The 15,118-nt window shown below is 35.7% G+C and overlaps 1 protein-coding gene across 4 annotated transcripts in view; it reads right to left on the bottom strand.

The window, feature by feature from the left end:
• The window catches only part of Rabgap1l (RAB GTPase activating protein 1 like), a 626,983-nt gene that overhangs the window by 503,806 nt on the left and 108,059 nt on the right, over positions 1-15,118 (bottom strand). For all 4 annotated transcript variants that reach the window (XM_060364541.1, XM_060364539.1, XM_060364540.1 and 1 more), the window contains exons 8-9: positions 6,692-6,758; positions 454-556 (exon numbers count right to left, since the gene is read on the bottom strand). In XM_060364541.1, coding sequence (XP_060220524.1) covers positions 454-556; positions 6,692-6,758 — 170 coding nt within the window. The remainder of the gene's footprint in view (positions 1-453; positions 557-6,691; positions 6,759-15,118) is intronic.

Genomic DNA, 15,118 nt, shown 5'->3' on the forward strand with positions numbered 1-15,118 from the left:
AAATCAAGTAAAACTTTAAATTTAGTTTAAGGGAAGATCAATGATCTAAAATCTAGACTTGAGTAAATAGTGAAAATGTAATTAATCTACAATTCCTAGTTAAAAAGATAAACAAAGATACACAAATTTCCAGAAGTTGTTTGCTTACACATTTCATCTTCCTCCACCGCTCTTAACCAAATAAAACCAACTTTATAGCCATATATAAAATACAAAGTCAAATGCCTTCCTCAAAATAATAAAATTAGTCAACATGGCTTTTAAAGGATTTCTTTCAACTAATAAAGGTTTTCCTCACAAAAGCATGAAAAAGAATTTCATAAATATTCACCAACATTCAAAATACAAATGTCTTCAATTTAAATAACCATCAGTACGGTCTAAATATGTAATAAAACAAGATTGTTCATTCACAATAAAAAATATGAATAAAAATAATTTAAGAAAAATCACCTTTCGGGGTTTCTTCATTAAGTGCCAAAAATATTGGTGCGTTGGGGTTCCACATGCCCGTGATGACATAAGCTCTGCCATCATAACTCTTTCCCATGGATTCCTATAAAAGTTCAAACAAGAACGATAGCAGGTACAGGAAAATTACCACACCTTAAAATTATACCCTTAATCATTTTAATTTATTAAAACATGTAGCTACACTCAGACATAGTCTTACATCTTACTGTAAATTTTCTCATTCCTTTGAATATTGCTATATCCCAGCCATCTTCAAACACAAGTTCAAAATAGACATGTACTTCTTACATGAAAAGAGCTGTACCTATCCATACCAAATCACAAAAGCCAAGTTTTAAAGTTATGTTAAATGGATCTTTTGCTTGCTGTCAAAATATCAATATATAAAAGACCACAATGTAAAATTACCTGCACTAGGTTCAATTCCTAGCATCAAAAAAGGAAAAAAATAAAACATACACACACACTCACACATGCACACACACACACAATTACCTACACAAAGAATGAATTAATAGCCAATCACAAAAGTAAAAAGTGGTAATTTTTCTTAGTGTGCTACTATTAAATAGTCTTAAAATGTTAATTCGCTTCCTGGCTATAATACCTTCAAACTTAATACTTTAGTACCTTCACCTCAATAATAATAAATCACTATGAGGAGACGTTTATAATCAACAAATATATCTCTAGCTCTCTTTCATCTTCCATCATGCTTATTTCTCCCCCCCACTCTTCTCTCTTCACACCTCTTTCCTTCCTTCTGCCTTCCCTCCAACTTTTCTCCTTATCATCTCCACTTTGATGTTTTCACTTAGCCAGCTATTTACTAAAACTAGCAACCCCTACAGTGCAAGCAAGATCATATACAAGTTGCGCGTATTCATTTCAGAGAAAGCAAGACAAAATGGCACCTGTGGAAGAACACCACAGAGGAACATGTGCAAATGCAAAAGAATGATATCTGCAGAACTTTTAGTCTTTGTATTTCCTCATTTTATAAACAGTGGGGGAAAAAAATCAACCAGACCAAAACAAATAAAACTTCCTTTTCATTATTAAACTTTTTTCCATTCCTCAGAGACATTTCTCTGAATTCCTGTAAAACTGTGCCAGTCCCTTGATTATTACATCTTTCTAGTATAGTACTATCAATTTGATAGTCAAATTGTATGGCATATGGCCAAGAATACTGCATTCCAGAAATGAAAGTCACTGAAGGCCATCTGTAAAGGAAACCTACTAAGTAATTCCACCCTAAATATACCCATAAGCTCATTCTTCCTCTCCTTTATACATTACACAGGCATGCACACGCACACACACACGCACACACACACACACACACGCACACACACACGCACACACACACACACACACGCACACACAAGCACATGTGCACACACTTCTCTAGCCCTCCACTACCCCTACTAACTAGTCCCCATTCAGAACAGGCAGGAGCTTCTTACCCAAAAGATGTAATTTCTGTATGCCTGACTGTTTGCTGTGCTTGAGTACAGGAAGATGAACTAGAGTAATCAGGATCTTTCAACTAACAAATACAGGAAATCAGGCAGTTAGCCGTGGAAGCTTAACAATTTCAGCAAGAACTGAAGTTGTGATAAGCCACATGTAAGTAGCAAAAAACTATTAAGTTAAAATATAAAGAATAGCATTCAAGAATACTAGGAAACTATTAGAGAGAAAAGAGATAAATGAAGAAAATAAACACTAAAAACCACTTGAAAGCAAGGTATACATGTGCACAACTACAACCCCAGTACTAAGGAAAGAATACCAAGTTGCAGACAAGCTTAAGGCTATACAGCAAGGTGTTCTCAAAACAACAACAAAAACCTTTAAAATCATGTATCATCCAGACAAAAAAAAAAAAAAAAAGGCAGATGACAGAAGGGAAGGAAAAGGAGAGAAGTAAAATACAATACAATACAATACAATACAATAAACAAATTAAGATCCACAAGACAAGGGGAGGAGCAAATAAAAGCTAAAGTAGCAGTTTATCACACACATATACAGATGAACTCCTTCAGGAAACTTTCCCTCTATGTTTTCCAAATACATACACATTCCATGCATACACATTCCAAATGTACTACATTACAATATAAAATGTGGCTTTTTAATCTAGCATCAGCATATGGTTCATTATAAAGATCCATATAACTCTGAAGCATCTCTATGGCTAGAATTGAACGTTGTGTTCCAGCTCCATGGAAATATAGATTTATTAAGTTTTCTGGTTTTCATGGTATTTTGCTGCTAGACTTTTCCTCTGTTGTCAATAAATATGGTCAGAATCACTTGTTTCTTTTCTATCCTACAACTTCCCTGACCAAAAAAACAAAAAAGTTCCTTATTAGCAGAATACTGAGTCTCTGTTACTTGTAATCTTCATTCCCCCAAAAATACTAAAGCTTTGTTGTGTGTGATCTTATTTATGTGTGCTAGTATACACATATATAAATGAAACTGTGTTTATGATCTTAAACAGAGAAACTGAGGTGAGAAACACCCACCCCGAATTGTGAGACACTATTATATGCTCTGGGGGTCAGGACTGGAAAAAAGAGCAGGGAGAGTTCCAGCATATTCTTTACTTTGCTTTCTGATTTTCCCATATGTGAGGAATCCCACCTGAATGTCATTTCCTCCCTAAATTCTTCCTACTAGGCTGCCCTCACGATAACAGACTGCATCCTCTTAAGCTAGGAATCAGAATTGCTTTTCAATCCGTCACAGCAAGGAGAAAAATAACAGATACAATGGGCATTTGTGATTTTGCCTTTAGTGAAGATCGTAACCCATACTAATAGGTTTAATTATTAAAAAGTCTCAATTCACGTCATTAGAAAATACACATAGGGAAGAAAAGTCATTACTTAAAAATTGTTTGTGGGAAGAGGGACTGCCTCTGACATAATCTGACTGGCCTGCTCTTTGATCACCTCTGCCTGAGGGAGGAGCAGCCTTACCAGGCCACAGAAGATGACAATGCAGCCACTCCTGAGGTGATCTGATAGACTAAGATCAGAATGAAGGAGAAAAGGACCTCCCCTATCAGTGGACTTGGGGAGGGGCATGCATGAGGAAGGGGGAGGGAGGGTGGGATCAGAAGGGGAGAAGGGAGGGGCATATGGGGGAATACAAAATGAATAAAGTGTAATTAATAGTAAAAAATGTTATTTTATATATTACATATTAATTTTTAGATATTGTATGGGTGAAAACTTTGTGTATGTGGGTGGTTTTAGTCAACATAAAGATTGGAATTGCAATATGTTCAAGAAAATGAATATAAATAAAACATGTATCAAATAAAAAAATTGTTCAACACACCCAAGAGATAAATTAGACTGTTGCACCATTGGGAATATTTTGCTGAGTAGATCATTGTTTATAGTGTGTTGGTTCAACAGCTAGGTAGGACTATGAATTAATTTTCTTCCCTGGCATCTTGCGTAACTAGACTTACGGCCCATGTAATGAAAGAGAATTCATGACTGGTACCCATGGGTGGAGAGGTCATAGATCCTAAAAGAAAATTTGCTGCTATCATTTTTCTAAATCAATAAAGCTTAACTGTTTTCTAAAGAGTTATTGTTGTACCTACAGATAAGTGTATCTCTCTGTCCTCATAAAGAAGCTTCTTTGGGCAGCCTGTGGAAGCTACTGCAAAGATCCACAACTGGCCAAAATGCAGAGAATAAATGGTCATGGGGTGCCCACCCCTAAATGGACTATCTACAACACCTAGACCTAAGGCTCAGAGAACATAAGTAGAAATGGAAAGGAACAATTCTAAGAGTCAGAGTACCACCAGGCATGACAAATATGCTACACCCATGAAAATGCAACACTATGGCTGCCTAAAAGAGAAGTGCATGATGGCCATGCCACTGGACATGTCGTTGGAAATGAAGGAAATTTCACAACATCTTACCCTTAGCTGAAGAACAATTGGCAGTCAATGGTTGATATGAAGGAGAAAAATCACTATTTTCCAGAAATGAACCTCCTGATACGTTACCCAATATCAAAAATGATAATCGCTAAACATACGTACATACCAGCAACACTAAATATAACACTAAACAACCCAGGAGACTGTGAAATGTGTGTGTGTGTGTGTGTGTGTGTGTGTGTGTGTGTGTGTGTGTATTATATAACAATAACAATTACAGAAGAGATCATGAATCCAAGAAAAAGTGGGAGGAAGAGGGGTAGAAATTACATAAATGCAGTGTACTCATATATGAAATTCTAAACATAATTTTTATCATAAAAGATTGTTTGTTCAGCGTGAATAAAAAAGTTTCACAAACTGTTAAATGTAACACACATGCCTTTTCAAAGTCTGTTAACGTAAATGAAGGGGCAGAAAAGTTGTTTCCAGTTTTCCATCACATTGGGCATGTCATAGGAGCTGTATTTGTTAGTACAGCAAAAGTATTAATATCTTACTCTAAAGAGCAAAACCAAAACTATCTAGGCAAAGCTACAAAGAGTGTAACTTTTGCTTATTACAAAGAATAACCTGTCAATAACCAGAACCCCTTCATCAGTTTCAATATGAGGTATTGAGTTCCTTTATTAAACAAAATCTAGCCAAGGGTCAGTGACCACATATTAAGATATCATGAAGATTAATAATACCAGATAACTGTAAATTACAACTGCTGATAATTAAAATGCAAAGCCTAACACTTTTAAGTGTTTGTTGTGCAGTAAGTTCACTTCTCTTTGCAGAAATGTGAACACTGCCAAGACCTTAGATGAGTTAAAGGAAGAGTTAAACTACACAGAAATGACTAAGAAGCCTCATTGATTCACAGCAGTTTTATAACTCTATAACCTGATTTTAGGTTTTATGGGGGAAATCTCTAACAATGATTCATCTTAATCCTTTAGATTCTGAAATACCTAACTAGAACTCCGTATCTTAATATTTTTCTAATTCCTAGGTACTCATGGAATTCTCATGGCTCCAAAATACTATGACTTACTTTTGGAAAACCAACATTCATTACTGATTTGTTGAGGAAAAGGCTAAGAGAGAGATGGATCAATAACTAATTTATGCTTCCACATTTGATGTAACCAGCTGTCCTTGCCTGACCTCCTCTTTCTGTCCATGGCACACTATACACTGGAGGAAGCACTTAACCACTTCTGCAATTACACACTTAAAGGGTCTGATTCTATCACGAGGTGAAGTGCCCATAGCTACTAAGAACTCCATTTTGCACAGACCTAAAACCACAGTGCTTCATACAATGTTGGCATACAACTAGGTGGCCAAAATTTTGAACAAAACATTCCAGTAGTGCTAGAAAATTAGTGATGATATAATTATCATGAAATAATTCAAAGAAAAATTACAGTTATTTAAATTACACTTATGAGACACAGTTGAAAAGAAATATATAAAATATAAAAATATAAACTCACGAAGGAATTTTATGCTTACATTGACCCATTTCTGTAACACTCTAAATCACAGAGTGAATGCTCATTAACGGCAACAACTGAAGGCACTTTAAGAGTTAAGATGCCTTGCTCCCTTCACAACAAACACCACCCATGAGTGTGGATCATTTATCTTCCTCCCCTCCCCTGAGACAAGAGTTCTTTCTGTAGCCCTCTGGCTACCCTGGAATTCGCTCTGTACACCAGGCTGGCCTCAAACTCAAGAGATCTGCCTGCCTCTGCCTCCCACGTGCAGGGATTAAAGGTGTGCGCCACCACCACCTGACTCATTACTCTTTTAATGGCATTTCTTAAAGAAATCTAGTCAGTATCCACTGCTAAGTACGAACAAGGAAAATGCTTCCAAAAAACAAGTGTCATCACAGCACTACAGCTGACAGTGCATTAACTAAATAAAAGGTGCTATGTGCACACTGCAGATGTTTGTTTGATGCTTTAGTTTGAAGGAAAAGACTAAGAACACAAACAGATGAAGGAGATAGGCACCATCACTACAGCTTCCTTTCACATGCTTTCACCCTACAGAACACTGTTTACATGGCAACTTTCCTAATATTTCCTCAAGAAGTAATTTTAAGTTTGAGTTTCCAAATTTAATTACTGCCATCACAAAATTAAACAACTCTAACAATATGACAAAATTTTAAAATAAAATATAAAATAACTGTCTTCTGTACTTGATTAGGATGCTTAAGGTTGTCATTACCATATCCAGTAAATGCATGTCACTGTTCTTCACGTTTCGACCTGGGCTTAATAACATTCCAAAACATCTGAAAATATTGGGGGAAAAGAAAAGGAAAAATAAGGTATCAAGAAAAATACAGAAGCCCAGTGAGATAAAACCCTTTTCATAATAACTATACAATCTGAGTTTTGAACTCACAAATCGGTTTGTTTTTCTAGAACACAATAAGAACCCAAGATACATGCAAAATTATATACAAATCATAAAAATAAGTTGTCAAAATTTTCAGGCCTTTATTTTACATACAAAAGCAACCAAGATCAGAAAATAGCCCTAAAAGTGATAATAAATTATTAATTTGCTAGTAAGATATAAATAGGAAAATAAAAGATCTTATTTGCCTTACAGTTATTCCAAAACTATAGATAATAATTAATTATCCCAGGTAAGTTCTTTTAAGAGTATTTTTAAAATAAGGAAAAGACACTGTGCTCTCTCTGTATCCAGCTACACTAACAAACTAACTTTTTAGTGCCCTGGTCCTTAACAGTCATGTCCACCACATAGCATGTTTGCATTATTATGTACTCAGTTACATAAGCTTCATTACTAACTCTTCTATCACACTGACAATATTATCCAATACAGAATTAATAATTATTACCTAATGCCCATGCTTCCTGGTGCTCATGTAGCTTCAAAAACCCTGCCAATGCTACTTTATTTGGAAAAAGTTTTCATAAGCTCTAAAATTCAGCTTTTTTTTAATTCCTAGGCTATTATTAGCTCCACTGTATGGGTAAGCAAAGCCACGCCCAGATCAGTTAAGCAATGCACTCAACTTTATATCTAGTAAGTAGGTCTTGCAACTCAACAAGCTCTGTGACCTCTCCAGAGTATCACTCTGCTAATGCACTCTCACACTTAACTGAGTGCTTGAACCATAATAACCCTAAAATACAAAAGCACACCATGCACTTTTATATAGGAAGTAAACTAAATCACATATAACAAATATAACTAAATCAAACATATACTTTTAAAATTTAGGGGGGAAAAATGCCAGGAGTTGGATATGTAGCTCTGCTCTGCTCTCTCCAGCATCTCCTCATGTATTCCTGGCATATATAAGGTTCTGGGTTAGATCCATAACATATAAAAAAACAAAGTGTTGATTTTTTTATACTGGCAGCTGCCAGTCAATAGTTAATCTGCCCCTTCCTTTTATACAAAGGCTTGCTTTTGTAGCAGCACTTTTCAACATAGCTATGACTCCAGTAAGTAGTCATTATTCTCTGGGTGAGGACTGAGAATGCCTTGCTCAAGTCTTCCTTTTGGTGTCCAGCAAAGAACATGCCTACAGCCAACAATAAAACTTATAAGCGCAGATAACAATTCTCCAAACATATCCTTGGACCACTTGGAAAAAAAAATTGTCCTAATATTCAAATTTTAAAATTATATTATTTCCTTTAACTTTAATGATATGACTTGCTGTATTAGTTCTTCTACTGTTGCCTTATCTCTTGCTTATCTAGTCATACTTAATAATGTAATTGTTGTTCATATGTTCATGTTTGTGTCCTGAGGTTAATCGGAGTGGGTTTGTTTAGCTCATGCTCTCCCGCCTGCTCTACTCTCTCCAGCATCACCTTGGGTTCTTTAAGAACAAGTTCCTGAATTTTAAGTTTTTCTAAGTAATAAACATAAACCATAATGTTTTTAAAAAATCTATCTCTGAAGTCTCCTGTCTAAATCAATGGCAACAGTTTAATATATCCTTTCTTCTTATGACTGTTTTGGAAAATATAAAGTACCATGCTTCTCAATCACTTGGACTTCATGGTAAAACTAAAATTTTGACATTATCTTAGCATAACAATCCTATATTACAGTTAGCAACAACAAGAGCCTTGAAAGTTCAGATTTCCCTTAAAAATTAATACTCATCATCTTAGTTCCGTGATGTTTGATGCACTCCTCTTCTCCTGGCTTATAAATAAAACATACTGCCACCAGCCAGCAGTAGGACATTTGAGAAAGCACCTAACTAAAGCCCTCGGGCCTCTGCTTTTTCTTCTAAAAAGTGAGACATACAACATAGAACTTCAGTTCCTCTAACAACAAAATCACACTTTTTTTTTTACCAAGCTCTACTAGTCATTCCCAAAATTATACTTCATTAAAACACATACGACTTCTTATGGACGCTACTAAAAATAGCTATTAGGAGTATGTCAGGAATTAAGATAGGTATTATTAGAAACACAACACCTAATGTCGACATTAAATGGTTCTCTAGGGATTTCAGAGCATTTAATTGAGTCCATGAGCAAAGCAGGAAGAAAACTGCTGTCCCACCTGTATTTTCAATGAGTGCACAGTCCAACAGGAGAGAAAAGTAAGCAAAAAGGCAACCACTATCAAATATATAAGATCTATGATGCCAGTAAATACAAAATGGTTGACTGATTCGTTGGTTTTAAAGATTTATTTTTATTATCAAGTTACGTGTGTGTACGCGCATGTGCATGCACGCGTGTGTGCATGTTACATAAGCTGTGTACTCATGGTGGTAGATTCCCTTGAGCTTGAGTTATATATGGTTGTGAGCCACCTGATATGGGTATTGAGAACAAAACTCAGGACTTCTGCAAGAGAAGTATGCTTTTAACTGCCAGGCAGCTTGTTTGTTTGTTTGTTTGTTTGTTTGTTTGCTTGCAGGGTCTCGTATTCCAGGCTGACTTACAACTGCAATGCAGCCAAGATGCCCTCCAACCAACAAGTGCTGAGATTACAGATCTGTGCCACCACTCCCAGTTTATATTGGTGCTGGAGATAGAAATCAGGAATTCATGCACATGCCAGGCAAACATTCTACAATGGAAACACATTCACAGCCCACTACAGATTGCTAATAAAGCGAAAAGCAGACACACATATTACTTAAAATAATGCAAAAAGATACACCAAAAATGTATATCAAACCTCCTGAGAATGAAACGATGTTAAAACATTAACAACAATTTCACTCATTATAGTAGCTGCTGTTTATTGGCAAATATATTATAATACTGTATTTATACTTCCAAACTGACCTCATATACCTAAATAATAAAAATAATTTTCAGGAAGAAGTGATTTGTCCAAGGTCACACAACTGTGACCCTGTAACCCCTAGTTACAGGATTGGGAGTTAATCTTATGTCTACCACTACAAAACTCTATGGTGTTTTATTCATAGTCTGCCCCCTGTTGGGAAATCATTAGAAAAGACTATAAATTCCCTTTTATAGGTCCCAAAAAATAGGAGTGTTTTGCAACTGTCTTTGGTTTCATACAAACTCAGATTGTGGTTTTTATGAAAAATTTAGTGGCAGTCTTATTATCCTTAAAAATTACGAGTGAATTATAGATTTATTGTAGATATGCTTTCCCTCTCTGTCACACTGCTCTGCTGTCTATTCCCTTCTCCTTTCTTTTATTCCAGGGGCCTACTGTGCATCATACTGTGTATGAGTTACCCTCAAACTCATAATCCATTGGCCCAATCTTGAACCTTCTCAAGGCACAAAACATTAAAGCCTCATTTTTGACATTTCCAAATACAAATGTCACCTGTAACACCTGTGCTCATTATTTTAATGTAAGGTTAAAGTGAAAAAGATTTACAGTGAAAGTGAACTGTAAAGCATAACACAGTTGCAAATTATTACCTTTACAACTACCATTAAGAAAAATATCTACCCTCCATAATACTTAGAATTTTTACTAAAAATAGGACTTTCATCAGCTTTACCTTCATTGTTAAACAAACACCAAACTTCACCATTTCTAGTATTGCCTTAGAATTAATTACAGGGATTATGGAAAATTAAATCTTACATTAATATCATGCAATAGGAAACTTCATAAGGAAAGTGGGTGTTCATGCAAATAGCTGAAGCATATTACTCACTTCTGTCAGTTCTGCAAATGACATAAACCCTCTCAAAATCTAACCTTGTACACAGCAATCTAGGACCAACCTTACACAGAGGCCTTAAAAAAACAGTGATTCAAAGTCCAGAGTGCTGACCATTACACCAAAATAAATAAATAAAATAGAGATTCAGGCATGATAACTAATTTTCTTCTACATAGACCTATTTTTGTATTTACACTTTAAATATACTTAAATAAATTAATATAAAATAATCTTTATACAACATAATCAGCTTCATAGAAGTGCAATTCCGCTTAAAACAACTGAACCAAGCTATACTAAACTTTCAACAGTCACCATAAAACAACTGCCCATATTATAATGGAATTAGGCACCAAACATAAACTTTAAAGAAAAAAGGAAAAATATTAACAGAATAAATAAGCTTAAAATACACAGAAAATAGGAAAAAATCATTATGTGCAGAACAGAAATGTTGTTCCTGTCTCCATGCCTTCAGTTCACCCTCATGCACTTTAACCCTCCAGAACCATAAGCCAAATTAAACACTTTCCTTTATAAGCTGCCTTGGTCATGGTGTCTTACCACAGCAATACAGAAGTAATGAATACACTGGTATACACATACACATGCACAAATAAGTTAAAATTTAATTTTAAAATTACTTAAACATGCACTTAACTTTTTAAGCAATTGTATATCATTAACTTTTTCTCCCTTCCAAAGGTTCAAAAAAAAAATCTTTGTAAATTCTTTCTTCTTCTCCAATGCTTCCATTAAGGTAGCTGAACAGATGACTCAGCAGTTAAGAGCAGTTGCTACTCCTTGCAGACAACCTGAGTTCAGTTCCCAGCACCCACTTCACATGGCTCACAATCACCTGTAACTCCAGCTCCAGATGGTCTGATGTTCCCAGAACAGTACTGGCACATACATGACATACACATAAAGTAAGTCCTTTTAAAGCGCTTCTATTAAAAATAAAGATTTTTTTTTTCTTTATTATTAGTATTTATTCACTTTGTATCCCAGCTTCAGGCCCCTCCCTCATCTCCTGGTCCCATCCCTCCTCCTCCTTCACCCACTCCCTGAATGTCCCTCCCCTAGTCCACTGATAGGGGAGGTCCTTCTCCACTACCATCTGACCCTAGTTTATCAGGTCTCATCAGGATTATCTGGATCCTCTTTCTCTGTGGCGTAGTAAAGCTACCTCACCATGGGGAGTTGATCAAAGAGCAGGCAACCAAGCTCATGCTAGTGACTGCCCCTGCTCTCCTTGCTAGGGAACACCCATGGAGACTGAACTGCCCATAGGCTATGTCTGAGAAGGGGACATGGAGATAAAATGTTATTAACTAAGCAATATTTTATTAGTAAACAAAAAACAATTTTACTTTTTCTGTAAGTATATAAATGTATTACAAAATTTATCTGCCTAAAAAGGCCTAACAAATGTCAAATGGAAAGACTTCAGATAGAACAAGATGCTCTCATTCGGTGCTGCCTTATTAGCACGCTATATTTCTTACCAAGATAAATACCATGTTGTAGCACCCTGCCAAACATACACACACACATACACACACCAAACACAAACAAACAAAACACACCTTCATAGTTCTTGCTTTGGTATGAACAAGTCAGTATATGTGACACCTAGAATGGGATAAACACATGGTAAAAACATCACGTGGTAGTTATTATCTTACCGGTATCACATCAGTTAGGGCTACTAAAATAATTATTTGGGGTTTGTTGGCTTGTTTGTTTTGTTTCCCCAGAAAGGTATTTGAAACCTCATCTGTGGGACTGACTAATCTCATTAGAAACCACTCCAATTAAACTGTCAATTAAAATCCAGTAAGGGACTAGAGCACACAATAATCTGAACAGAAAAGGTTTACTATAAAGAAACACTTAGGGACTGGAGAGATAGCTCAGTAGGTAATAGCATATACTGTTCTTCCAGAGGATTCAAGTCTGACTCCCAGCATCCACAATCATCTGGAATACCAGCTCCAGGGAAACCAGCTTCTCAAGCTTCTGCAGGCACCTACACTCATGTGCACACATCCCAACACAGGCACATAGGCAAAATAAAAAATGATAAAAATATAAAATTTTTAAAAGAATTATTTACTATAATAGGAGGATAATTATAAAGAAGGGAAAGGTATGCCAAATAAAAGTAAACTTGGAAAGGGTGAGGAAGATCTTTTTCCTGACATTCAGATTTTCCTATAAAGGCAGAGTGATTGCAGCCCTTTGGATAGCAAATTTTGCTCTCCCTCCAAGCAAGTCAGTAACCAGGCAGCTAAGTGTATCAGGCAGAAGAGCAAAGAAAAACAAGATTCCTGACGCCAACACATAAGCAAGGTGATACAGAGCCTAGAGCACACTGTGTCTATATAGAGAGGTTCACATGGGTGCCTCATTTTGCCAAAACCAAAGGTATGAGATCACGGAGAGACAAAAGGCCATTCCATCTCTCTACCAGGCCAGCTGCTTCACAGCGTCCAACATTCTCAGATTTGTGGCAAAAACAAGAAATATAATCACAGCACCTTCTTCCTAAAGTGTCCCTCCAGCACCCTCTACTGTCACTGTTGAATACTGTGTTTGCTGGAACATAGATCTGTTATAAGCTCCATGGATCATGTATGAGAAATTTGGAGACAAGAATAAACTGACAATTGACATACAGAATATTTTAAAAATTCTACAGTTTATACAAATATTTTAAACCAATGAATTGAGAAATTTGTATTATAACATAGGCCTTTATTTACCAAAAGAAAAAATCCAAAAGAGCACCAAAGAGGTTTGCAGTCTGTAGATTTTATTAATGTCAAATTTCCTACTTATGATACTGAACTATAGCTATGTAAGGGGTTACCACTGGAGAAAACTGAGTACATGTACATGAAACCTCTCTGCAATATTGATACAATTTCCTCTAAACCTATAGTTTTTCAAACTAAGATTTTTTTTTTAATTAACTTCACCAGGAAGAGGAGTACACTGCTTTAATCCCAGCAGTCATAAGGCACAGAACAAGTGTAATTTCAAGGCCAACCTAGTCTACACTATAAGCTCCTACCCAACCAGGCATACATAGTAAGACTCTTTCAAATGGAAATACAAAGCAAACAAACAAATCAACAATAAGAACAAAATGAATTCTAAGACATCAATCAACATATAGGAACACATTACAGAAAATGTATGTTTTCATTCCATATATGGTGTGCTAGTTGTTTTTTGTCAATTTAACTCAAACTGGGAAGACGGTTTCATAACTGAGAAAATGGTTCCATCAGACTGCCCTATATCTGTGGGGCATTTCATTGATTAATGGCTGATAAAGTAGGGCCCAGACTTCTTGGGTAGTGCAACGTGGTCCTGGTTTGTCTAAGGAAAGAAACTGAACAATCCAAAAGAAGAAAGCCAGTAAAATTCTGCTTCAGTTCCTGCCTTGAATTCTTGCCTTCTCTCAATGAATTGTGACCTGAGGTATGTATTACATATTATCATATTACCATATTACAATCACATAGTTAATGCTTACTCCACGGTGCCACTTCCTTCTATAGGACATAGTATCATAATTAGGAAAGTTCTAGTCCCAAGCTGAAACATAAATAGGAGTTTCTAATAATCCACCCCACAAATCATCTGATAATGGCAACTGTTCTCTAGCTGTCACTTGAAATAATTTTGAAATAACACTAAAAGTATTTTGTACAAACAATATTTTATCTTCTAAAACCAAGAAGGAAAAAAAAAGACAGGACTCAAATCATACTACCTTGAATAAATACCACAGAGGACAAATAAGTTCACACAACAGCACTTGAAATATTATTCAGAGTATGGTCTATCCCTTTAACTTTTGAATTATTAGCATGTCTAAAACACTTGATTTGTTTAAATGTTCATGAATATATAAATTTACATAGAAAAATAAAACAAACTAAAATCTAGGCAACTTCATGTCAGTGACTTGAGTATCTTCCTAAATAAAACTATGACTTACAATGTTAAAGGTAAAAACAAGTACTCAGAAAATCCAGTAAAAGACCTGACATGAATTTAGCAGAAGGGCAGAATGTTCTTCTGTTTGTTTTTATCATGTTAAAGATCAAAGCTAGAGCCTTGAAAGTGATGTCCTCTCCCATGAAGATATATCCCTACCAACCTAACATAAAATTAGCTAAGGCAAAAAATAGCAATCACTCAAAGTCTACCATTCACTGACTTTAGTAACACCAGCCACACTAGAAAAGTTTTCTGTTATAAGAAAAGAGCCACAGGTTAATTTTTTTTTCAGTATTTCATGACTAAGAATATTTTACTCAAGAAAATAACATAAGGAAAGGTATCTGTCAATTACTCTTGCTACAGGGTATGACATTTATCACTTCCTTTTCTCGTTATATATTTTTCCTTGAACCACATGACACAAACTAAGCACTGAAGTAGATGGTATTATGGAAGCA

The sequence above is a fragment of the Meriones unguiculatus genome, chromosome 11 (assembly GCF_030254825.1).
Source record: "Meriones unguiculatus strain TT.TT164.6M chromosome 11, Bangor_MerUng_6.1, whole genome shotgun sequence".
Lineage (NCBI taxonomy): Eukaryota > Metazoa > Chordata > Mammalia > Rodentia > Muridae > Meriones > Meriones unguiculatus.